We start from the raw sequence: 27,488 nt of genomic DNA, 5'->3' as shown, positions 1-27,488 counted from the left end.
CTTTGATTTGCTTCATCATTATTTGCTGCTATTTATATCTTTGACATTGTTCAGATATATGCTACCTTCTTCATTCAGATATACATTTTTCTCTTTTAGTTTTAATGCTCTCTCTTACCTCTTTGGTTTTCCACAGCTTTACCTTTTGGGAAACAGCACTCCAGAAGGATAACCTGGTTCTGTATCAGCTTTTCTTCTGAATACCTCCCGCTGATCTTTTGCATTACGATTTGCCGAGTTTAACGTGGACAGTGTCTGTGTTATCTAGTAGAAGTCAAGCTTATTTAATCTGGAATCTTATTAGCAGTTTCATTATCTCCCTTTCAACCAGTGCACTGATCCTGATTGACGGTAGATAAGCATTCACACACTAAATCCGGTTCATTATTCATTACTGTATCTAATATGGTGTACTCATTGTTGATTCTCAGATATGTTTTCAGAAAAATATCCCAGACACACAAGCAATTTATTCACTTCACAGATGCAAACAGAGAACCAACACATAGCTTCCAGTAATCTTAAATCTCTTCCTATCGTACCCATAATGTTTCCACTGCCTGTTTTGTCTCTGATTGCATCCTTGTTTACCATGGAATCAACATTATCCATCATGATAGTTATACCTCTCCAAAATTTCCTTTAAAAGTTTAGTCATGTCTTGATATTGGCTACTCCAAATTAAATTTGCGTCTGCACTTCATTCGTTTCTTAGTCTATATGATTGAATGGAAAACACATCTGAACTACAAACCCAGATCTGTCTAGCTCCAAAGTACAGTAAAATAGAGTGAAGGTGCCAACCAGTATGAACACAGGCTTTGTGCAGAAGAGCATTCAATTCCCATTGATTACCAGGAAGCTAAAGGCACAGTCTCAAATGGTAGGGTTGGAGAGGGCATATAAGCCAATCGGTAATTGTCCTGAGGAGGAATAAGATCATGGATACTTAAAACAAAGATGAGTGTTTTTATTTTTGACATGATGATCTGAAAGCCAGTACAGCTAAGTGAGGATGATTATCATGGGTAAGGTGGGCTTTGTGCATGAATTTACGGGTATCAAGTGCTTTGGATGAAATGCAACTAGTGGAAGCTGGCAGTCATAGAGATGTAGAGCATGGAAACAGACTCTTCGGTCCAACTTGTCCATGCCAACCAGATATCCCAATCCAATCTAGACCCACCTGCCAGTACCCAGCCCAAATCCCTCCAAACCCTTTTCATATACACTTCCAGTTGCCTTTTAAATGTTGGAATCGTACTCGCCACTTTCTTTGGCAGTTCATTCCATACGTGTACCACCCTCTGCATGAAAAAGTTGCCCCTTATGTCTCTTTTATATCTTTCCCCTCTCACCCTAAACCTATGTCCTCTAGTTCTGGACTTCCCCACCCCAAAGAATAGACTTTGGCTATTTATCCTATCCATGCCCCTCATAATTTACAGACCTCTATAAGGTCACCCCTCAGCCTCTGACGCTCCAAGAAAAACAGCCCTAGCCTATTCAAGCTCTCCCTATAGCTCAAATCCTCCAATCCTTGTCAATCTTTTCTGAACCCTCTCAAGTTTCACAACATCCTTCCGATAGGAAGGAGACCAGAATTGCACGCAATATTCCAAAAGTGGCCTAACCAATTTACTGTACAGCCAGGCAGTCAGTTAGGATAGCTTTGAACCAATTGACTCCGGAGGTATTTACATGTTCTTTAATGGCAGACAGGATGAGGTGGGACAGAGACAGGCCCATGTTACACTGGTGGAATTAAGTATTCTTTGTGATAAGAGAATAAGGCAATCAGAAGCTTAGCCAGGAAGGCAGACAGTGATGGGGACAAACATGAATTTGGTTCTCCCAATTTTAAGGTGGATTTAGTGGACTCTAGGGGACACTTGGTGCTTAGCTGCTACACAGTAACTAGAAATGGTAACAAACAGAATTCTGAACTATACTGCCGAGCTAAATCCGTGGAGTCCAAATCAGAGGACGTCACGTTGAAACCACAGAACTCTGCTGTGGTCATATCTAACTCTAGCTTCAAATGTTTACCACAGATGCACAAGGGAATAGCTAAATGCTCTGGAAATTGTCCAGTGCAAAGCCAAGAGACTTTTCCCTTATATCACATTCTATAGAAACTAACATGGCTGCAGTTCATTCATCCAACCAGTTAAACTTTCTCATAAGCAGACCGAATCCTACATACCTGTTTCCATATCTCATCCACTCTCCTTCACTCATCTTTGAGGACGGCAGATGCTGGATTTCAGAATCAACAAGTGTGGCACTGGAAAAGCACAGCAGGTCAGACAGCATCTGAGGAGTAGGAGAGACGTTTCTGGTATAAGCCCTTCAATCAAGATGAAGAACTTATGCTCGAAATGTTGACTCTCCTGCTTCTCAGATGCTACCTGACCTGCTGTGCTTTTTCAGCGCCACACTTTTTGACTTCAATCACCTATGGCTGACTTATGAGGAAGGTCAAGGAAAAACATGTACTTTTCAACTTTGAGACAACTAAACACACTCAGAATTATCTAGCTTGATCGAGTTCTTTGATTAAGTAATGGGGGCATTTCATGAGGATGGTGTAGTTCATATGTAACAGGGAGTGGTAGAGGTGGTATAAATACAACATTTAAAAGACATTTGGACAGGTAGATGGATAGGAAAGGTTTTCAGGGATATGGGCCAAACACAGGGAAATGGGACTAGTTCCGATTGGAAAACCTGGTTGGCATGTACAAGTTGGTCTGAAGGGCCTGTTTCCATGTTATGTGACTCTATAAAGCACATCGTAGATTTATTTGCAAAACTAAATCACAATGTTAAAGGGAGATTGCATGGCTCCAAAATCGGTTTATCACCAAGTTCCAGCTTCAAGTCTCGCTCCAAGGCTTGAGCAACAAATGAAGACCAACGCTCCAATACAAGACTGAGAGAGCATTGAACAGCTGAAAGCATCGTCTGTCAGAGGTGAAAGATCCCATGGTGCTATTTCAAAGAGGGGCAAGGGAGTTATTCCCAGTGTTTTGGCCAAAATTTATCCTTCAATCAAGACTACAGATTATCTGGTCATTAAGGCATTGCTGTTTGTGGGAACACCTGCATCTCCAAATCACGACTACTATCGACACCACTAACTGTTTGTGGGAGTTTGTGGAGTGCAAATTAATTGCCACATTTCCTATAATGGTGACTACTGTATAACATGTTGAGCTATCCAATGGATGTGAAAAGTGCTATATAATTGCACAGAAAATTGTCAAGTTCTTTTGAGAGTTAGCAGGAGAAAATCAGATAAAGTACTGAATCAAAGGATATTGGAAACACTGAAGATGCAGATATTGTAACTGGATAGGTGAGGATGCTTCCTGGATTTCCGGAACGTTGCCAGAGGAATAGGGTAATCATTCCTAATCCATACTGAAAATATAATGGGAGTTACAACATTCAAAATCGAACTGATGAAATCTTAAAAATGCAGTGTTTTAGTATCTTCAAAACATAGACGGCTGATGTCTATTGCAAAACAGGTTTCAGGTTTTAAAGAGGAAAATACATCGCATATGAAGTTAAAACCGCTTTCAACAAAAAAAAAAGGAAGCTGTGCTTTGGAATGAAGATTTTCTTTGGTGCAGAGCAGTCATCTGATGAAAAATCAAATTGGACTTGAAACATTAACTCTATTTCTCTCGCCAAAGGTGCTGCTAGCCTTACCGAGATTCTTTATTCATTCATACACGGGATGTGGGTGTTACTGGCTGGCCAGTATTTATTGCCTGTCCACAGCTTTACTTGAGAAGGTAGTGGGGAGCTGCCATCTTGAACTGCTGCAGTCTACATGATGGAGTTTGACTCATAATGCAAAATTTCAGACTTTTGACCAAGTGACAGTGAAGAAATGACGATATAGTTCCAGTCAGTGTAATGAGTAGCTTGAGGAACACTTGTGGAACACGGGGTGATGTTCCCATGTATTTGCTGCCCTAGTCTGTCTGGATGGAAATGGTCACGGGTTTTGAAGGTGCTGTCTGAGGATCTTTTGGCAAATTTCTGCAATGCATCTTGCAGATAGGACACACTTATTACTGAGCATCAGTCTCCAGTAATTTCTGAGTTTATCCCATTTAATACCTACCCACTTAACAGACTCTAAGTGCCTGTAGAAATTACAAATCTGGACAACTAGAATAAGGTGATATTCTGTACATTTTCCACTATTGCAGCACAGAGGCAGCAAACTCAACATAGAGCAAATTAATTAAATTTGCCAAGTCATGTACCGCTTATTTAGATATTCACCATACTTGGCTGTACACTTCTACCATTTAAAGTATATCCTCAAATTCATGCCTTCATGAATTAGAATTTTAGAGGAATTAGAATCCCTACTGTGCGGAAACAGGCCCTTTGGCCCAACAAGTCCACACTGACCCTCCGAAGAGTATCCCACCTTGACCCATTCCCTTATATTTACCCCTGACTCATGCACCTAACCTACACAACCCTGAACACGATGGGAAATTTAGCACAGCCAATTTACCTAGCCAGCGCATCTTTGGACTGTGGGAAGAAACTGGAGCACTCAGAGGAAACTCACACAGACACAGGGAGAATGTGCAAACTCCACACAGACAATCGCCCAAAGCTGGAATTGCACCCAGGTCCCTGGTGCTGTGAGGCGGCAGTGCTAACTACTGAGCCACCGTGCTACTCCAAATTAGGGAAATGCATTTTTGTTCTGGCTTTCCTGGAGTAATGCCATGCAAACTACTACTGACTATTTTAAAAGGTCAACAAAGTGTAACATCAATGCAAGGAAAATGACCATATATAAAACTCAGTTATTACAGATTAAACTGACTTTATATTGCAGCGCAATGATTTGAACTAATTAAACTTTTCTTGGCACTCTGTAAAACTGCCAGTCCACTGTTGGAAAGTTTTCCCCTTTACCTGTCCAGCTGATGTTTAATTTATCACTGGGAGACACTAGTTATAATTCTGGTAGTGACTGGGTCAGACTAAGCCCATTATTGCCAGTTGTAAATTTGCACAGAAATGCAAAGGCAGTAGCTGCAAAACATTCAGTGTCAAATAAATGAAGACAGATTTCACAAATTCTTCATACTTTATTGTTATAAAGGTTTTCTCCTATTGTACAGTAATATTCTGCATGTTCTTGTGACAGAAAGTTAAATAAAATATGCAGTTTATGCAATAAGCTAGTTACATTTCTTTCTAGTTTTTTGTTCCATAACATTTTAAAAACAGATGGAAGAAGCTGCTTTGTAAGGTGTTGGGGTGTTTAGGAGAAAGAACTGAATCAAAAAGCTCAAGATCAGCAGAACTGACTGTATGGGAAAATATGTGTCATCTAAAGAAACATAACTATTAAACACACCCTAATATCATGATTAAGAGTGTACTGATACTGTGGCATGATCTGCTCAACAGTGCTATTTGACTTTTTTTTTAATCTTCACCTGTGCTCAAAGAATAATTACAGAATTAGAACTCAGACTCAAGAAAAACTATTTTGTCTCTAACTATAAACAATGAGAAATACAAGTAATCAATTGCACACAACTGATGATTGACAGCAGATTTTCACAAAAGGGCATGGTATTTTATTCTTACAGACCTGTACGACAGCCTATTTCAGAGAGTTACGAGTTTTAGTGTATTTGCCAGCACTGGCTTACATTCTCCAAAACATTATCTGACTGGTAATAACAAGCAAACTTCTTGAGATATTGCTATAATAGTCTCTTTGCATCTTCATATACACCAGCGTCTCCAACTCTCTCCCCACTCGCCCAACCCAACCCACGCACCACCAAACCCCCTCCCCCACCATCTATGCCAAATGATTGCTTCAAGCACAGCTTTTTCTAAATCAATTTTGAAGAATCGTGTAGTGAGTGTGGTTTTACTGGATGAAAATTCAAAATACTGAAATCACCTGGTAAATAGTTATCCCAATCCAAATGCAAGCCATTTCTAATATCTACTATATCTGAATTTGAAACATGAATTTAAAACAAATTCAATTTATTTTGCCATGCATATTGCAAGACAGCACAAGCATTTCAAATTACTGTGTCAAGCACAAGCGTAACAACATAATTTGAAATGCAAACATACTTAAGTCCCTACTAGATACGTGCTATAAAATGGATATGAAGTAAATTAACCTGGATCATAATGATGAAAAATTCAGTTTGATTTAATTAAGTAAATATAGCTCCAATGTGCAGTTACCAGTGTAATAAACTCTGAAACAGTAGAGCCTTTCCAGATATCCAGGCATTCATGACATTATTTTAGGGCTGAAATTGCAGGCAAGGCTTTCCTAACAGTAAAGCACATGAACTGCAGTGAAGTACCACGAGCGAAAGTGGGCTACCGAAGGTAACTCACTTAGTTCAACATACTCAACCATGACAAACTAAAGTGGGTCATCAGAACAGATGTCTGATTGGTCTGGGATTAGAACTTAATGTAAATGAGAAGTGATTTTATTACCATGTCAAATGCTTTCCATGGCATGAGTTATCTAAAAACAAATGAACTTATGCTTCAACAAAAATGAACACAGTAGTTACCGGTTAATCTAACCTAATCAGTTATAATTTAATTGAGCTTTCAGTCCATTCTGTGTCTGTATCCATTAGCTTATAGATTCAACAGACTCTCCCCAAACACCACTTTTTGCAGAGTTGCTCTTTTTTTTTACTGAATACTTTGTATAGGCAAAAACTCAAAATAAACTGAACTTCAAGAAATTTTACATTTACAGTACATAAAAACTTCAAAAAATACATGGGTTTTGGTAAAATATACATGCTTAGCTTCTGCCATAAACAGAAACATAGGACATTTACCTTTACAAGGATTGCTTAACCTACAAACATATTTACACAAAGCAGTATGTTAGAACAGTACCACGAAACGAAATGAATTTATCTTTAAAAAATATTATTGCAGTACTCTGCATGTATGTCATTGTTTTGGATGAACCTACAAAAGCAGCATCACCTGTACAGAGTTCAGTGCAATTCTTTCCACATTTTTAAATTATAAGCTACAACTTATACAAAGACTGTCGAGTTTTACAACAGCAATGGGAATAGACCTTTTCTCATAAAGATTTTACACATCTCCCCGATCTCCATTGGTATACCAAAGCTAGCTTATCTAAAACAAATGCAATTTTTTGAGATGTCACAAGAAGGTTGCTCCATTCTTTCTTTAATACATCAAAGCCCTAAAACCTGCATTCTCTCAATCACAATCAAACCGGTGAAGCGACTATGCAGAGCCTATAAGGGCAATTACACACAGACTCTCGTTCTTGGCTTTACTTTTCCCAGTAATCTTTCGGCGAACCACAGTGAGATATGACTGCCACAGATGCCAATCATTTACTATATGAATTATCAGAATTTAAACCATGTTTCACTTTTCATGGTTATGTTTTTCAGCCATCAGAGGTTAAAGTAGTACTCAGTTTCAATATCCATCAGAATCCTTTCACCACTCAACAGAAACACCCCAAAACGACCTATCAATGTACATATTACAAGGATTCTATAAAATGGAAGCAGATCAAGATGGATATGCATTTCTTTTTGCACTAAGATGGAAATTAGAAATGGGGCAAGAGGAGGCCAATCCACTGAATATAATTATGGTGCATTCTGTCATAATTAAGATGCTTAACCTTCTCTCTTGATTAGCAATGCGCTTAAGAGTTTTGGGACATCCACATAATCGGTTCTTACCTTTTTTTAGTTAAATAAAAGAATACAGGAATCCCTGATATTACAAGTATACAAACTCTGCAATATACTCTTGGGCCTGAGCCTGAACTCTTTGGCTGTTGAAAAAAGGATCAGTCTGTAATGCAACTATGTAGCATTTTCATACCAAACTAACTGCTGGTATACTTATTTTGTGAAATGAAATCAGAATGCTTAATCTTTTCACTCACTGTAGCTTGCTTCAAGTGCCATGGCTGGGGGGATGTTGGAGCTCCTGTCCTGAAAAGATAGGATGGAGTAAAGGATGAAGATGAAGAGCAGAAGCACCTGCACCTGCTGGGCGAGGAGCAAAGAGAGCAGGATAGAGAGCATGGGGAACTGGGTGGAGAGCGAGGGGGCCGGCATGGAGAGCAGAGGCTGGTATAATATGTATTGGATGGCTAGTCAGAAAAGTGGCAGGATGAGTTGGGTAAATAGATGGTGTGATGTGTGACAGTGAAATGGGGGTCAGGTGAGGCTGGGGTATGTGATGGATTTGAGTGAGTGTCTGTGGGTGTGCGTGTGGATGAATTCCCATGGCAGCAGCTGCTGCAGCTTGATGCTGTAATATAGCATGGTGAACAGTGGTGATGGATGTTGCTGTTGCAGCTGCTGCTGGCTGCTGAATATGAAATTGTTGGAGAGCAGGAGCTGGAGCTAAAGCAGTTGAGGTAGGAAAAGTCTTCACTTGTTTCGCTAGAAGCTGTTGTTGGATGTGCTGTTGAGCTGCCTGTTGTAGTTTACTGTACTTCTCCATTTCTTCAGGTGTGAACGTTATTGGTTGTCTATCAAGTGGGGCCACTGATGAATCTGCGTCCTCTTGGGATTCCTCATCAATTTCCTGCACTTCCGCCTGTGGAATATAATTGGAGAATGGCTCTGGATCTGGTGCAAAACGCATCATAACAGTTTCACCAGCATCTGGTGGTCCTAATTCAGAAGGTTCTTTGATGATTTCAACTTGCGTGGTCACATCAGAAATATAGGTATCTGAGATGGTTTGAGATTCCAACTTAAATCCTTTGTGAACAAATTGGGTTTGACACGAAATTGGTTGGATTTTCTCACCTGCAGCTGACACTTCTTCGTTTTCGGATTTTTCTTCTCCGATTGAAATATCTTCATGTGCAGGCCAACTTATTTGCTGACTCATTTCCTCCTTCATCATATCTTTAGGCTCGGCTAGAAACTGCTCCTCTTCCTTGTCCCCTTTCTCCAAACAAAAATCCTCCACTTTCTTTGTTGCAGGCTTTTTGATTGTAGGTAGTTTTCCTATTAAAGGAAGCAGTGCTTTATTTCCCAAAGCTGGGGGAAGTTTAGGCCCAAAGTAACCCTGAGGGGGATCTTTTAGTTTAATTCCTACTTTATTAGGAGCTAATATGGCTTCACTATTTGTTTCAGATTTCTTTTCAACCTTTTTAGACTGAATTTTTTCCAACAGCTGTTTAGCCGTTAAGGAATTCCTTTCCTCTTGCGTTGGTTCATCTTCCAAATCCACTTTTCCTGTGTTGGAGATGGTACTACTAGGATTTCTAGGTAAAGTACTGCCGGGTCTCATGCTATCCTCTTTGTTTTCTTCCTTTTTGAATAGGTCATCTTTCTTCCCTGATGCTTTGCTTCGGCTGTAACATGGAGATTTTGACCGATAGACTCGATCTCTTGAAAATGATCTACTGGAGTTTCTTCGACTAGACCGTCTATCACTGGAGCTATCATGGCTGTGTGATCCTTTGTCTCTTGAAGCTGACCTTCTTGAGCTATGGTGCCTAGTGCTACCACTACGTTTGCGGCTATAGCTCCGACTTCTTTTCCAGCTTCGCTGTGTTGCACTTTGACTACGTCGCTTACTTCGGCTCCTACTGTGGCTACTGCTGCGAGTTCTACTTCGGCTTCTACTGATGGTCCTGGTCCTCGTTCGAGTTCGGGTCCGTCCCCTGCTGCTACTTCTGGATCCACTTCTACTTTGTCTGTAGTCATCATCTGATGAAGAATATTTGTGCTTTTTCCCTTTGTGTCTTGATCTTCTATAGTCATAATCTGAATCATGTGATCGTTTAGAACGATGTTGTGACCTATAGCTGTAGTCACTGTAAGAATCAGAATAGCTCCTTCGACGATTATATCTGCTACAGTCTGAGGAAACATCAGATCCAGATGAGTATGATCTACGTGATGATCGATGGGATGATGAGCGACGTCTCCTTGATCTACTGGAGTAACTTCTGTCACTTCTTGAATCATAGTCGTCACTGTACTGGGACGACGACTTTTGCCTTGAACGTTTTCTGTGAGATTCATCATAACTATCAGATTCTTCATCTCTGCTGCTCTCTCTGCTCCTATGCCTAGCTCGGCTCTCTTTCTGACCAGATGTCCTCTTCCTTAATTCACTACATGCACCTGTTTTCTGCTTTTTGCTACTGGGTTCCTGAGAACAATCTTCCTTTCTACTACTACTGCTACTACTTCTGCTACTACCTTCAACAACAGCAGGGGCATGTTCCGAATCATCTTGTGACCTGCGCCTTTTCTTCTGAATGTGACTACTCTCCTCACTAAACTTTATTGTAGCCATCTGCACGGGAAGTCCTGTAGCAGTGTCTTTGCTTTTCTCATTTGTGTTTTTACTCTTGCGTTTACGTTTTTTCCTTTTTTTTGAACTTCCATCACGTGCTTCGCCATCTTTTTGCTTATCCTTTTTCTCATGACTTTTCTCTTTTAAATGTTTGTTAGATTTTTTGTGCTTCTTTTTCTTTTTATGCTTGTGTAATTTCATGCTCTTGCCTTTATTACTAGTGTTCCTGTCACCATCGTCAGCTTGGATTTCAGATTTTTTTGCACTCAGGGAAGGTTGCTCTTGTGGTTTAGTATCACTCTCACTTACTGTTGCTTTCAATGTAGCTTTACTGGTGTTTATACTACACTTGTCCTGTGAATCTTGATCAAGACTCTGTCCAAGTGAACTCTCGCGGTCTTTTTCTTTGTTTTTTCCTTTAGCATCCCTGTTCCGGGCCAGTTTAAACTCAAAGTAGAGGGGATTGCAACTATAAGAGATGCATGGTTCACTCTTTGTAATCATCAGCAATTCTGAGGGCCATTGAAGTGTGGTACTTTCATCTTTGCTTAGAACTGGGAAAAAGGGCCCTGTTGGCTGTTTAGGTCCATTGATGACTTCCTTATTTGCTGAACTATCTTGGTTTCCTTCTTCACAAACACTAGACTTTGCTAGTGTGTCCTCACAATTCTCCGTGCTCATGGTTTCAAGGGATTTTGTGTCTTTATCAGGCTCTGCGCTTGTTGCTGGTTTGGCAGTGTCTTTGTCCTGCTGTATAGCAGCTGTCTCATTTTCTTTGTTTTCCTGAGGCTTCAAATTATTTTGTATATCTGGATTATCTTTTGGAGGCTCTATATTCTTATTGCCACACTTATTTGACTCTTCTGTAGCTTTCATAAACAAAAGAAATGGAAAATTAGGTTTCACTTTACAATGTGCAGGAGGAATGTAATGATAATATTGGGGTTCTGACTGATTTGTTTCATCCTCTTTTTTCATCATCTTTTTCAACTTTGACAAGGTACTATTTATGGAGTCATTATCACTTTCTGACTGACTTGCCCCTTCGGCCTTATCAGAGTTTGCTATAGCTTCAACCTCTATTGACTTTGGTGATCCTTGACCAGAGGACACTTTATCATCAGGATTTGCTGTTTCAGATTCATTTGGCTCCTCTGCAACATCGCTGAACACTGAAGCTGAAACGTCAAGCCTGACAGGGACCTTTTTTGCAAAAGAAAATGATACTCCTAGTTTCTGTAAGGGCATGGGCACGCCAGAGTTGTTCTTAAGCTGACTGATGCTAAAAGATTGTACTGGCTGGCTGCTCTGACCTGAACCAGCAGAGCTTCCACTAATGCAATGACCTGTGTTGTCAGTTTCTCCTTTGCTATCTCCTGAGACGCTGTCAGATACATTCCTGTTAACAGATGGTGATGCGGATCCACTTGTCTTCCTTCCACTGTTATCACTTGCACCGAGAACATTCCTGTCATTAGCATCTTCATCAACTGCCACAGTCGTAGCTCTGAACATTGGGCCACTACCTGGGGCACTGCACAAGAAAGAAAACAAATGAACTAATACTGCAGGCACTGACTGATATTTTAACTACAAGAAAACAAGCAATTCATTTTAGACAATTAAAAATCACAGGCATCAAGTGCTAAAGCCAATGAGAAGCACAAATAGCAAGAGGTAACAGGAAAAATGGCAAATGCTAGAAATTTGAAATAGAAACAGAAATGTCTGGAATTACACAACAAGAACATCAGCATTGAAGAGATTGGTTGATGTTTCACATATAGACCCCTCATTAGGATTATACTGGCAAAGAAGTCTACAACTGAAAACACATTCAGTTACTGATGGACCTGCTGTGCACTTCCAGTTTCTGTTTTTTTTTTAAAAATGGTAGCGACAGTTCACTTGAGGCACAGTTGTGAGGCATTGCCACCTAAAGAAAAGCATGGCCAGCAATTCTCAACAATTAGGATCAATAAACAAAATTCAAGCGAAATGCAAAGGTCAAACAGTTTAAAAAGAAGCTACAACACCAGATGAAGATCTGTCATAATGGGTCAAAACATCTTGGCAGAAGCACAAGACTTGTACTGCACTGAAGAAGAACGTCCTGCATATTTCAAAACAAAGGAAAAAATAACACTCAAAAGGCACTTCCCGACATTGTGTTGAATTTCTCAAACTGAATTAGAATGGAATAAAAGAGTAACCCAATAAATTTAATGCTGCAACAAAAAAACTTGGATTTGTTTGCGAAGAAAAATGTGCCACTCAAATTTCCTATTTCCACCCTGATCTACAATTTCTCAATTATAAAGAGGCAACAAACCTAATAATGTCAAAATTAATGTGAAAAAAGCTCAGGTAGCTGCACTAAGTTGTAAGAAACAGAGGCTTCTTGTATTTCATCACAGCTGTGTCGAGCTGCCTTCCACTTGGGAATGTAAAATATTGCAGAAAATACATTTTCGGTCAGCCATTTACAAAAGTGAATGGAAAACGCCAACCCAGAAGTAAATGCCTGAAAACTGCCCATAGACCCAGGTCTTTCAAGTCTGAAATGATGTAATCAGTGTCAGAGAATATGGCAAAATAACTCACTGACTTTTAAGAAACCAAACTCTTTACCTTACACTGTAATATAAAAGAACCTGCTTTCACAGAGGTCAGTATGAAACCCTGATCAGTACATACACTTTCAACTTCAAAAGGATGTGAACACTGAACATAGCTTCTAATTCAAATGAGGTAGAAGTTGCTCAGTGCAGTACAGTACATACCATTCCTGTTGTTTACGCTGCTCTGCAAGTTCATGAAGCCGTCGAAGTGCCTTCTCCTGCTTTTTCTCATCTTTTCGAGATCTTGAGGAAACATTGCGAGCAAATTCTCTTTGCTTTAAGTCTTTCAATCTCTATAGTATCAAAAGTTTAAAAAATTCAATTACAATCTCCAAAATGGAAAGCTATCCTCCTGAAAAATATTTTTTCTTGGGGATGCATTTTTTTCTGTACAATGAAGAATGGCATCATTATCGACTCAATCAAACAACTCCTCAGTGACACAGTTTTAGGTAGAGCATTTATTCATATGCAGGATTGTGTTATTTATTTCTCTTTTGGGGATAAAAATTAAGAGTGAAGAAGTCATCTTTTACACCATTTCAATACTGGTTTACCCCCAAAACAATCTTGAACAGCAACAATCTGTTCCTTTAGCACAGATTTAAATAGCAATCCACTCTGCTAATTCCAATAATGATCCAAACACCCTCTGCAGACCTAAAATTAGAAATCACCAATCAAGATGGATAAGAGTGAAAATATTAAACATCAGCAGCAGGAGCCAAGGTTGAAGACCTTGAAGCGACAGAGGGTACTTAAATTTATATTGTTTGACGAACAATAAATAGCAATGGATTGGCTTAATTAATCAAAACAAAAGTGATTACATATTTTCAAAGTTAAAAATCACAACACGAGGTTATAGTCCAGCAGGTTTAATTGGAAGCACACTAGCTTTCGGAGCGTCGCTCCTTCATCAGGTGATAGTGGAGGGCTCAATCCTAACACAAAGAATTTATAGCAAAAATTTATAGTGTGATGTAACTGAAATTATACATTGAAAAATTGATTAAGTTTTTCATCTGTTTGAATACCATGATAGTTTCATTTCTTTCATGTATAAATCACAAAACCGTTTTTTAAAAGTTGCATTCTCAGGTTAGCTGTTAACAATGGGTGATAGTTAGACAATATGTTGAAGGTTGTCTAGCTATCACCCATTGTTAACAGCTAACCTGAGAATGCAACTTTTAAAAAAAGGTTTTGTGATTTACACATGAAAGAAGTGAAACTATCATGGTATTCTAACAGATGAAAGACTTAACAATCAATTTTTCAATGTATAATTTCAGTTAGATCACACTGTAAATTTTTGCTATAAATTCTGTGTGTTAGGATTGAGCCCTCCACTATCACCTGATGAAGGAGTGGTGCTCCGAAAGCTAGTGTGCTTCCAATTAAATCTGTTGGACTATAACCTGGTGTTGTGAGAGTTTTAACTTTGGACACCCAAGTCCAACACCGGAATCTCCAATTCATACATATTTTCAGGCATTAAAAGGGAAAGGGAAATATTTGTGGGTAGATACAAGAACTGTGGATTGAGGGTGGAAATTTGAAAATGTGGATGAACCAACTTATGTCTGAGTGGATATAGTGGGTCATATAATTTAATGCAATTTAACCAAATAGAAATCAAGGTAATATATGAAAAGCAATTTCCAATTTTGTTAACCCTGTTGCATCTTGATTTATATTGAGTGAAGGACTGCACTAAAGACCATTTTCTTTAAAACTTACCTTGCAAAACATAGTAAACAGTAACATGGGCTTGATTTCTGAAATAAACAGCAGATACTTTGGGCTATAGACATATTTGACATTGAAGTTTTTTTTAAAGCAATGATTATAACTACAACCATAAAATAAACAAAAACTCCCTTGTACCATAGAGGTGCAAATTAAACATTAAAAGGTTAACCGTGAAAAGAATAGTAGGGTCCTCCAGCAAGTCTGAACATTGCTAAAGGGACAAACAAAAAGCAAAAAGTCAGAGGGGAGGAATTCCTTTTACACGTTAGGCTTTCTTGAATTAACACTTTGAGGCAATTACTGAGTCACAAGCGAGTTATTACAATTATTTACGGACTGTAAACTTGTTCTATATTTGTTAGTAGAATCAAAGTGGTCACACATCACAATCTGTTAAAGATAGCTCATGTAAATCTTCATTCCCACAGTTCTCTTTAAAATTAAAGGACCATACTCTTGATCTTTATGCATTTATTAGCTGCAAAACATGGGATCCTTTCCGCAATACTTATTAAATGTCATAATTTAAATCAGTTGAGTTTGACAATAAAAGCAAACTATTTTGAATAGTGATATGTCAGTGAGAAAATTGGATTTTAGCTGCACCCATCAACATGAGAAAGAGGAATTCATGGAAAGATGGACAGAAAAGAACCCTGGAAGGAATAAAGGAACAAATTTTTACTTTTACTGGAATGCAGTAGTGGTACTGGCAATTACATAGAGTTGAGTGACCATGGAATCTGCCTTAACTGTAATTAATTCGTGCTCTAATTAATTTTGTTTCAGATTTATTTCCTCCTGGTATTCAGCTACAGGAGCTTCCACCCACTATTCATCTCAGTTTGTGCATTTTTCTATTTCCTCTAAAGAAAGTTGATGATAAAAACAAGATCTATATATTAGCAGGCATCACTTGCAATCCATGAAGAAGAAATCTTTACAGATCAAATTTTTAACTGAACTGGATTAGTAGATAGCTAAGATGAACTGGAGCATAACATCAAAAATTGCTGACAACGGTTTTATTAAACAAAGAATCAAACAATATCCTATATGGAGGTAGCAGCTGTTGTGTTTGTTTTAAAATAGTTTCTTTCTGAAAGTGAAATTTTAGGTATAGGAAGGTTTTTAAATTCACTCATCGCTGGCTAGGCCAACTTTTATTGCCCATCCCTTAAGACAGTAGTGTACCAGGTGGGTTCTTTCAATAACTGACAATGGTTTCATGGTCAACATAAGGCTCCTAGTTCCAGATGTTTAGTGAATTAAAATTCTGCTGTGGTGGGATTCTAACCCAGGTCCCCTGGGTTAGTCTAAATAATCTACAACAGTCTCACAATAATACCACTAGGCCATTGATGAAATGCAATCAACCCAAAATGTTAACTCAGTTTACTTCTTCTCAGATGCTGCTGGAAATATGAGGATTTCCAGTGTTTTCTGTGTATACAACTACTTGCAATGTTCATCTGAAATGAACTTTGCTCTTGCATAGACAATCAATTACAAAGTTTGGAATTCAAATAGTACAATGAACTATTTAAACATGGCTAGAACTTAAGTTTACCGCAATTATTTAATACAATTATGATGATAATTTAATTACTTTCAATATCTTTTGAACTGCAAAGTAAAATGGTGAAACCTATTAATCCCATACATTTTAAAATTAGCTTATAATGATTCCAGGACTGTGTTTAGCAGTTATTGCATAGGAAAACACAAAGTTTATTTGTTTTTTTTACAACTGACCTGGATCATCACTAGCTAGAATTTTATCTTTTACCCAATATGGAACAGAGAGAAAACAACATATCAAAAGTGGCACAAATTTATCAAAAATCTCTTAAAATATGTTTTTATCATTGAATAATCACTGATTGGCACAAACTAGAAACAGGAAGTTTAGGTTAGGTACTTATTTGAAGGCTTCAAACAATTGCTACATTTTAATAAAAATAGGCGTTTTGCAATGCATATGCTTGCTAGTCACCAAGGTTAGCTGTGTGACACTGAAATGATTGTGCTGAAAAATTCACATCCCTTCAGTTCAAAGAAAATTTACTGTGTCTTTCATATGCCATTATTCACTTTTACCAGATTACACAAGAAAAGATGGGTTAGCGCTGATTATGGGTCTTAGAGACAACTACTTGCAGTAAAATGTAGTAAACTTGCATTAAAATGTACATCATTGGGCAAATTCTTCTGCAACAACTGTAAGTCTGCTGGGTATTTTATATACCACGCTGAACTTAATATCATACTTCAAAACCAACAGCAACTTCCGCATGTTCTATTGTAACTAAACACCCTCAGGGATACTCATGTACAGGATGCAGATGCAATCAGCACAAAATCAGGGATTTGAAGCGAACATTCAACTTTTTGTGTAGCATTCCTCTTCCAAAAAACAGTGAAAATGTCAAGCCTCACTGAAAGAGATTAAACAGATTTCTAACAGTGTATTAAATCATTATCACTCCTGGACAACTTCTCTGGCCTTGAAAAACTAAGTTTAGAAGATTCATTTATTATTCCCCTTTATTCCATGATAAAACTACCTTTTTCTTAAAGTTAATAAAAGGTTTTATTTTAAGATTTTTAAATGTTTGACATTCCCGTTTCTAGCTCAATGCTTTTTATGTCACAATCTTTAACGTCTCTAAGTTAATTAAAAAAAGAATGACAACCAGTGTTTCTTGCTTCCTGATTTGATGTCTGCAAAAACTTTCAAACCTGATGTCTGGCTGTTCATCCTATTTGATCTCTTGACTTCACTGTTCGTGGTCATGTTATTGGGACTAAATGAAAGTGACATTGTAATAAGGGAAATTAGTGTACAAATCTGACTAGATCTTTGTGGGCAGCTTTCTTTGGAATCAATGGCTCTCACTACTAATTCCAAAGTCCAGGTTTCACTAAACACACAGATAAATTCAGTTTAATGAGATGTTTCATCCAAGTCTAGAATTTCTGAGGCAAAGCTTATAAATCTCAAATTTTAATTATTTTAAAAGTTTTACACTCACCACCAGCCCCCCCCCAAAATTCTATGCTGAGTAAATAAACCTTTCAGCTGGGAAGCTAACATAAGCAAAGATGGATGTGCATCAAGTGTCTGTGTTGACGGTCCACTTTATAATCCAAGTAAGTGATCTGAGAAATGAATTTCAATTTCCCCATAATATTAGGTACCTTATTACATCCCACTTTTTTGATTCAAAGAAGGAACAATAAAATTTGCAAGCGTGGCAACAGCTTACAGCATCAAGCGACACTGAGAATAACAACAACATATGGTAGCATGTCTTAAGTGTTAGATTATATACCAAGCTTTCATTGACAGTGAGATCCTATGAGCCACTGCAGGCAAAAGCTGCTTCACTCAGTTAAGTATAACACAGATGTGAAAATCTCACAAAATGAATGATGCAGTTTATGAAAGATGCACCATGGTAGAAACAGCAAATTAGGAAATTACAAAACTTCATGAAAACCGGTGCACTAAATGACGCAAGACATAAAGAGGGAAGATGCCCAGAGTATAACTATTGGGCACAAATATATTGAGACTCACTTATGCTGTTTGGAACATCTGTACTTGCATTTAATGCAGCAGCTGAAAACACCACGCTAAATACTGAGTGGATGTGGATACTGAAAATAAGCAAACAGCCAACACAATTTCCTTGCAAGTAACATGCGAGCACTGATAATTGCATCACATGAATGATTAACTGGGTACAAAGAACTGCAGACTGAACAGAAAATAGAACAGCTTAATCCATCCTTAACTGCACATTGTTTAGTTCGATGCAACATCTTAAAATTGAAACCTTTGCTGGTCCATCCAGAATTGAAAGTTTTCCCTGATGAGTCCAAGAGATATGCTTTCTATTGAGGAAGTCCTTCCTGTGCACACTGAAGTAAACCTTGGTGAATTCTCCCTTCCAGTGCCTACATTCAGGTAAGTATCTGTGTGTGTGTGTGTATATATAAAATATGCACAGAGGTGGGGGGGGGGGGTGGGGGGGTGGGACTGCATTCGTTATTCAGCCAAATCATGGATGATGCTGCTCTCCTTACACTCCTTTAACAATGCATCCTGCAGCACCACATTGATTGGTAATTTATTGGGTTAACTTCTCAAAATTTTTTGTCATTTGGTAATGCAGAACTTAAGCACTGCAAAAGGACATTTAGCTGTGACTTTTGTCTTGCGCTGATCAGCTCAATTCACAAGAATATCAATTCAAATGGAAAATCGGTGCTTTTATTGCACATCAAGATAGGGTTGATTGATTAGCATGTGGACTATGGTTGGTAGCTGCATCGTTATCTTTAATGTTGATTGACAGTTAATTGTTGAATGTTGGGTATATTTTCAAACAGGCAGATTGATACTGAATGTTCAGGGCATTGCACTGAGAAATGTACAAGCAAGTAAATGTCACTTATTTTGTTGAGTTGGCCTGAGTTGAAGGTTCTCACTGACAAGTCCAAGTGATATCCTTTTGACTGATGAATCCTACATTGAGTGGTTTAAATTTCATAACCGGGGCCTTTGGCTAAATTGCAACAAGTCAATCGAAACTTCTGATTTCAGAAGCATCTACCTCTTGGGCTCAGTAGAGGTCACAAATCCAGTCTCGAAAAATGCTTCAAAGCAAAATATTTTCGGAGTTCAAAACTGTTTATAACAGTGTTCAAGTCTTTGTCCTTGTGGGCATGTTAATAAACCTTCAGGAATTACAGAGTTATATCCATTTTCCAATTGCCGGGAATTCACACTTGGACATGATTTTTTTTAAGACTGTCACTTTGAGGTAAAAGGGAATAATGAACAGAGGTAAGTAATCTGCTGAGTCCTGCTGGCAAATAGTTACCACAGACAACTGGGGATTCTAACATAAGGTTACAGAAATTCAAGAGCTACTATATGAGCAAAAATATAGTAGATGCTGTTATAATCAACACTATGCTAATTGTTAAATTTAAATCTGAGATTGAGATTGGAGATGTAAGGAAGTACTAAATACCCAGTTAAAACTTTGTGCATATGCAGAAATGTCATTAGCTATCTTGTGCCAATTTAAATACTGTGGTGCCCAGGAATTTAATATTTTCCTTGTGTTGTGGCTTTAACTTTAATAAAAGGCTTATTCGGGATATTGATTAATTGTTGTAATTGCGCTTTTATTGGCATCAAAGTACCTCATGTGCCAACACAAGTAGAAAAAAGGCATTGTTATTATGTGACTGCATCACTTAATAAATGAGTTAGTGAGAATGAAAATGGAGACATCAAGACATGAAACAAAAGCCCTCAACAGCAGCTCAAGAGGAAAAAGAAACTGACTTTTGGTTGACATGTTGTGCCCATGTTGTGCCCATCCCTCAAACTTCTACCCTTATCCCTTCCCCTCTTCTACAGAACCACGATTGGCTTTCCATAGTTCTCACTTTCTACTCTCCCATCCACCATATTCAAAGGACTGTTCCCTGCTATTTCTACCATACCCAGTTGATGTCCCAACCAAATACATCTGTCCCCTCCCTTATTGCTCCTTCTCCTTCATCCAGACCCATTCCTCTATGACCTGCAACACCTTATCCCTTTCCCGTCAATTACACTAAGTATAGCACTTGCCCTTATACTTCTAAACTTCTCACTGTCCACAGCCCCAAACACTTCCTCCAGGTAAAGCAGGAAATTACTTATTCTGTTTTAATTTATTGACTGCATTTGCTGTTTACAATAAATTGGGGAGATAAAACTAACGGTTTTGTGGAATACCTCCACTCACTTCATAAACATGATCCTGACTTTCTGGTTTCTTCTCATTTCAATTCACCGCTTTACTGTCATACTCACATTTTTGTCCTCTGCATACCACAATATTCCAATGAAGCCCAATGCAAGGGTGGAAAACATCTTACTGCCTAGTTAGGGCATTTTGCAGCCTTCTGTACTCAACATCAAGTTCAACTATTTCAATCTGTGAACTCTGTTCTCCGTTTTGACTTTCTTTTTGCAATATGCTAATTCGTTCTTGTTTTCATGTTTTGATTTCAGACAAAGCTGCCTTTTATTTTGCCATTAGTACTTAATTTGGACAAATGTGTTATTTCTTCATTATAACTATTACCAGTCCCTTTGACTCTGATCCATGACCACACTGTCATTTAGCCTCTCCTGTCCTCTAACTTTTTTTTTTGTTCAAGCTGACCTATCCCCCTTTCTCAATAGTACTAAATAAAAACTCATTTCTATATATAGGGATTCTGAGGAAGGGTGATTTGACCCAAAGCACTAACTCTGATATCTCTCCACAGATGCTGCCAGACCTGCTGAGGTTTTCCAGTAATTTCTTTTTTTATTTTACATCTCATCAGTTCTGAACGGTCATATTGAACTTGAAACATTAATTGTGTTTCGTGCTGACAGATTCTGCCACTCCTGCTGAGTGTCGCCAGCACAATGTTTTAATTTCACATTTCTGGCAACTGCAGCATGCTGCTTTTGCTTTATTCCAGATCTTGTGACCATAGCAGCTAAAGGCACAGCAATAATGGTGGAACAATTAAATCAGGTATGAAGAGGCTAGAATCGAATGGACACTGATACCTTGGAGGGTTGCATGGCAAGATTTGTAAACAGTATTGAAATTGATGAGAGGTTAGGGCCATGCATTGGGCTGCCCTCATTCCATAAACTAATATTCAGAAACGGAGGGCACCACCTCATCACAGTGGAAAAGAAATCAGGATACAGCCTAAGACAATGGATTTTTCTTGTATGTGTGAGAACTACATATGCTCTATTTATTCCTTTTTCATTGCACATCAACATCGCATAATCATGGAAATCGAGGTTTACCGGTGAAAAGCCTCAACCAAATCTTTTTGAGTGGTGTAGCTTATTTCTGTTTTGCAAAACCATTCAAACAGCAAAATATATAAATAATAGACCAAAGATTACTGTAGGACATAACGGTACATCAAATTGTTTGCTTATTAAGATGTGTAACTTCTGATTTAGTTGACTTTCCTTCAGTGTGCAACGTTGGACAGTCAACTGAAGATCATAGTATTAAAAGGTAAAAATAAAAATGCATATGATTAAAGGCTATCTTTATTCCCACTTTGATAAGCAGGAATAACTGGTCACTTATTCCATTATATGACAGAATGTGTGAAGATCTCCCTCCAGCTTTCTCTAGTACAGAGCACAAGACATTTTGTGATATCATTGTGTTTTGGCAATAATACACTGGTGCTTTGAACTAGATAAAGTGTTGTCATGTTAACCTTCAAGGTTTCAGGGTGAATCACTTCTATCAATCGAGAGAGACATCAGCCGCAGGCTGCACACTCCACTTAGCACTTCCACAAATTAGCACAAAGTGATGAGCAGAGTTTCACATCCCATCAAATATTAATAACATTTTATTACCTATTCTCAAACATTCCCAAGACTATAACAAGGTAAAAAAAAAAACAATTTGTAGCAAAGTGCATCATTTGATAGCTATTCAAAAAGTTGGGGTGCAATTTTCAGAAACTCCTAAGTACAGGATCAGAGATGGGGAGAGTGTGAAAATGGTTCGATCATCATGAACATCACCAGTGTGGGAGAGGGACCCTGCTTTCATCTCCATTAATACCAATGTATGAGGCATGTTATTTGAATCATGCCAGTTAGGAACTGAAGTCCCAGCATTTTAATGAAATGATTACCTGCACCTCAGTCCTGTTCTGAGGAAGGGTCACCAGACACGAAACGTTACCTCTGATTTCTCTTCACAGATGCTGCCAGATCTGTTGAGCTTTTCCAGCAATTTCTGTTGTTGCGATTTACAGCATCTGCAATTCTTTCGGTTTTTATTTAGCAGTAGGGGCATGACTATCATATATTTGGGCCCATGGTTTTGACTGATGCCCTTTTGCTAAAGTTCAACAAAATGCTCATTTAATGGCAGTCACGACCTAGCAGCACGGTGGGCAGGGAATCCCATTGCTATCTCTGGATTTCTCGAGGTCCCAATTGAACCCAAATGTGAAATTGTGTACTGATGATATTTGACCAGAAATTGATACCTTTCTCGAGAATGATGTCATTAAAGGATGTGCAAAGTGGCACTGAGGTCTATAATCATGCAAATTGTGGAGCAGGTAGGGCAAGATGAACAGCCTACTCTTGTTCCCATGTTCCAACATGGCTAAATAGAAATCCAACAACTGGCATTTGAGATCAATTAACAAAAGGACCTCTCTGTTCAGCTGGTCTGTGGCCACAAGAACTTTCTCTTGTTTTCGCAGCAGTTGCCAAGACTCTTATCTTCTGGCAGTATAGGCTGCCTCAAATTATGTGATTGGAAATCCACTGAAAAAGACTGCTGCTCACACCTCTACTGGGGACCCCATGAAGGTACAGAGTCAAAATAATCAATGCCACATGTGAGCAGGATAATCATGTGACAGTCACTGGCTTCTCAGGATGCAATTCTGGTGTCTGAACCAAATGCCCCAATACATTCCTGCAAGGGTATCTGCCACTGCAGTGGTCCACAGAGCTCTCTATAACATCCGTCCATGACAGGAGACCATAGAAAGGAGGAAGCTCATTAGGGACACAGCTGGAGATTTGCGGAAACAAAACTGGAGGCAAAGGGATATTTACAAGGATGTTGCCAGGGTTGGAAAGATTGAGCTATAGGGAGACTTATAGACATTTATAAAATCATGAGGGGCATGGATAGGATGAATAGACAAGGGTTTTTGCCTGGAGTGGTTGAGAGGGGAAAAATTTAAAAGGGACCTAAAAGAGGCAACTTTTTGCAGAAGGTAGTTAGAGAATGGAATGAGCTGCCAGAGGTAGTAGTAGAGACTGGTATAATTACAACATTTAGAACACATCTGGATGGGTATATGAATAGGCAGGGTTTAGATATAGGCCAAGTGCTGACAAATAGGACTAGATCAGTTTAGGATATCTGGTCAGCATGGATGAGATGGACCGAAGGGTCTGTTTCTGTGTTGCACATCTCTATGACTCCCCCCTTTCTTTCCAGGACCACCACCTTTCTTTCAAAGACACTGGTATTAGCTTCAAGTCAGCACTGATTGAATTGAAGGGAAGTCCTACCTCAGGTACCTTACATCTAGGTCCTGGGTGATACTTCAACAGTAAAATGGAAAGCTTAGCATAATCAACACATCTCTCCCTCAGAACAATCAGCATCCTCACTGATGGCTGTCAGGGTGTGTTTAGGTGAGTCTAAACCTCATCTAATCTACCTCTATTCTTATCCCAATGGCTCAAACTGAAAAGGAAACTAGTCTTCATTCTAATTATGAATTCATCCCAATGAAAATCTGTGATCAGTTTCTCATTAGAGTGGTTTTCTGAGCCAAAAACAGATGAACTTCTGTTTTGCCTCTGTGGTCATAATGCGACCTTGGTGTTTAGAATGTCAAAGATATAAAAGCAACCCAAGAAGCAACTTTTTCATGCAGAGGTGTGCGTGTGCGCGTGCATGCGCGGAATAGGCTGCCAGAGGAAGTGGTGGAGGCAAGTAAAATTGCAACATTTAAAAGGCATCTGGATGGGTATATGAATAGGAAGGGTGTGGAGGGATATGGGCTGCATGCTGGCAGGTGGGACTAGATTGGGTTGGGATATCTGGTCGGCATAGATGAGTTGGACCAAAGGGTCTGTTTCCGTGCTGTATATCTCTATGATTCTATTGAATTAATCCCATCGTGATATAGTTGCAAAACTGCAATTTGTCATGAGGGAAAGTCTGAATTGACACACCTGAATTAATTGCATGGAAATTGCAATATTTTAAATTGTGGTATGGTGGTATTAAACTCTGATAGTCAGGTAAAGTGAAGTTGGTGCAGCAATATCCTATAGCAAATAAAAGTGTGCTTTAACCCATTCCTGGATCATAAAACTGGTGAGATTCTTTTCTCCATCATTTAAACTTTTCGAGACAGTTGAATTTGAATGTTCAAGTATAACTTAATTTCAGTATTTTCAATTCATGACTCCATCTCCAAAAATGCAGCAAATATTCTTGTCTTTCAGTATCAAATTATAACGTTGCTTTTACTATTCATTTTGAGTATCAATACTAATGTTTAAAATACACCGTTAGTGTTGGTCATGGTATTATTCTCTAGAATTCAGTGTAAGCATGAATTTCATTTGCAGAACACATACAGCTAAATCTTAATGTGGTATTAAAGAAATTAGCATTACATTATAAATGTTGTTCACCCACAGGGTAAGGGTCCACTTCATTGAACCAGGCTAATCTTTACAACAAAGATTTGGCAAAAACTCACTTGTTACCATGGATTTATATAATAGATGGTGAACTGTACACACTAAATTCCTTTTCAGCCATGTCTTGAATCATTTGGTTCAGTTATTCTAGTGAGGAGTTAGTCTAGTTGTTGAATAAAGAATTCTCTTAATTTTAGAGAATGGAGACACCTATTTCAAGGTCTTGATTTTGAATCTCTAGTCTTGGTTGTAGGAATTGATTTATGACTCTCAGGATGCTGTTAAAGAAACAACCAGCTCCCTGGAAAGTTGGCATGTGCCTAGAGGTGCATTTCCATCAACAGATACAGAGTGGCATGTGCAATGACAAAGGACAGTTCCCATGCTCCAGAAAACAATTTCCAGAAATGACTTTTTTTTTATAAGAAAAAGAGAACACCAATAATAATGCAAAAACAAGCTTTCAAAAACCTATAAAATCCCCAGTGAAAATGAAAATAGGTGCTTGACAGAGATTAGCTGTCATGTGAGGTTCATAATAAAGCATCATTAGTGGCACTGGTCTGATAGATCATCGCTCTAAATTAGAAATCAGACATATAACTTTCCAAAGTCATGAAAGTCACCTCCAAAACCTGGGCAACCTGTTTAAAACCCCAAATCCATGTTTCATTCCAAATAATAAATAATAAAACCACATTGAATTTGCCAATCCACCTTTTCTGAGGGGATGTAAGTGAATGCAATGCACAAAGGAAAATGGTTGATGGATGTCAGTTATCTCAGTTCCAGGACATCTCTGGAGGAATTCTTCAGAATCATATCCCTGGTCCAACCATCTTCAGCTGCTTCATCAAGGACCTTCCCTCCATCATAAGGTCAGAAATGGGGATGTTCGCCAGTGATTGCGGTTCAGAAAAGATTTACAAGGATGTTACCAGGGTTGGAGGATTTGAGCTATAGGGAGAGGCTGAACAGGCTGGGGCTGTTTTCCCTGGAGAGTCGGAGGCTGAGGGGTGACCTTATAGAGGTTTACAAAATTATGAGGGGCATGGATAGGGTAAATAGGCAAAGTATTTTCCCTGGGGGCAGGTTTAGGGTGAGAGGGGAAAGATATAAAAGAGACCTATGGAATGAGCTGCCAGCGGAAGTGGTGGAGGCTGGTATTTTTGCAACATTTAAGAGGCATTTGGATGGGTATATGAATAGGAAGGATTTGGAGGCTTACGGGCCGGGTGCTGGCAGGTTGGACTAGATTGGGTTGGGATATCTGGTCGGCATGGACGGGTTGGACCGAAGGGTCTGTTTCCATGCTGTACATCTCTATGACTCTATGACAAACAGTCCACTTGACTGGCATCATATCCACAAATATACACTCACTCCACCACCAATGCACAGAAGCAGCAGTGTGTAGTGTCTATGAAATTCACTGCAAAATTTAAAAATATTCCTTAGACAATACTTTCCAAATTCATGACTACCACCATCCAGAAGGACAAAGGGAATCAGATACATAGAAACACCACCACCTGCAGGTTCCCCTCCAAGCCACTCACTACCCTGACTTGGAAATATATCATTGTGCCTTCAGTGTTGCTTGGTCAAAATCCTGCAACTCCATCTCTAATGGCATTACTGGTCTACCTACAGCATGTGGACTGCAATGGTTCTCGAAGATAGCTCACCACTACCTTCTAAAGGACAACTAGGGATGGGCAAGAAATGCTGGACCAGCCAGTGATGCTCATATCCCATGAATAAATAAAAAAAATTGTGTGGACACTAATGGGTCAAAGCCTGACATCCCAATATGTTATCAACCTTCTACACTGGATAATTCCCAGCCACCACCACTGCCAATGTCGTGGAAAGTAACAAAATTGGCCTTCCCAATATACAATACCTCACTATTAATATTTGCTTATTTAACTGCAAATAAACCTATCTGGTAGTTAATTGTGCTGTGTAATACAAAGCAAACACATAATGGAAAAGGTGCTTGCATTTTCAAAGATTGCCAATGGTTCTACTGTTTACCAACAGCATGCCATCTCATGAAAGTTAGATTTCCTGCTGGGTATGGTAAAGTCCCTGAATAAAAGTCTAAATTGTACGAATCTTGACCATCTTTTAAAAATTCAAGGAATAAATTTATTGTCTGCTCAGCACAAGCCACCCTGTTCTGACAACCACAGAAGTCTTTACCTCAAGCTACGTGAATGAAAATGGGAAGTGCCATTGGCAAAAATGAATAGCGAAGGACCTGGTATTAGAGTTAGTTTTTTTGCCAAAATTAGGAATGTGTGTAATTCAAATCTGAATAGGTGTTTTCCCAATAAATTCTCACCCGTGGCTCAATTTGTGCAAAATAAAATCATGAAGCATAAGATTTCTTTGAAAAATAATACAAGTATTAACTTTTC

General features: G+C 38.7%; 1 protein-coding gene across 7 annotated transcripts in view; it reads right to left on the bottom strand.

The window, feature by feature from the left end:
- Nucleotides 1–5,115: 5,115 nt before the first annotated feature.
- The window catches only part of gpatch8 (G patch domain containing 8), a 202,215-nt gene continuing 179,842 nt past the window's right edge, over nt 5,116–27,488 (bottom strand). For 6 of the 7 annotated variants that reach the window (XM_043675229.2, XM_087977892.1, XM_087977894.1 and 3 more), the window contains 2 exons: nt 13,167–13,297; nt 5,116–11,917 (listed from right to left, as the gene is read on the bottom strand). In XM_043675229.2, coding sequence (XP_043531164.2) covers nt 8,011–11,917; nt 13,167–13,297 — 4,038 coding nt within the window. In that variant the 3' untranslated portion in view covers nt 5,116–8,010. Of the gene's footprint in view, nt 11,918–12,419; nt 12,497–13,166; nt 13,298–27,488 lie in introns of those variants that run through there. The other variant, XM_043675233.2, reaches the window with a different exon arrangement.

Source organism: Chiloscyllium plagiosum, unplaced genomic scaffold (assembly GCF_037043375.1).
Source record: "Chiloscyllium plagiosum isolate Xiang-an unplaced genomic scaffold, Cpla_swu_hap1 HiC_scaffold_32, whole genome shotgun sequence".
NCBI classification, from domain to species: domain Eukaryota; kingdom Metazoa; phylum Chordata; class Chondrichthyes; order Orectolobiformes; family Hemiscylliidae; genus Chiloscyllium; species Chiloscyllium plagiosum.
Note: the sequence above shows the minus strand (reverse complement) of the source record. Positions and strands in the feature narration are given on the sequence as shown.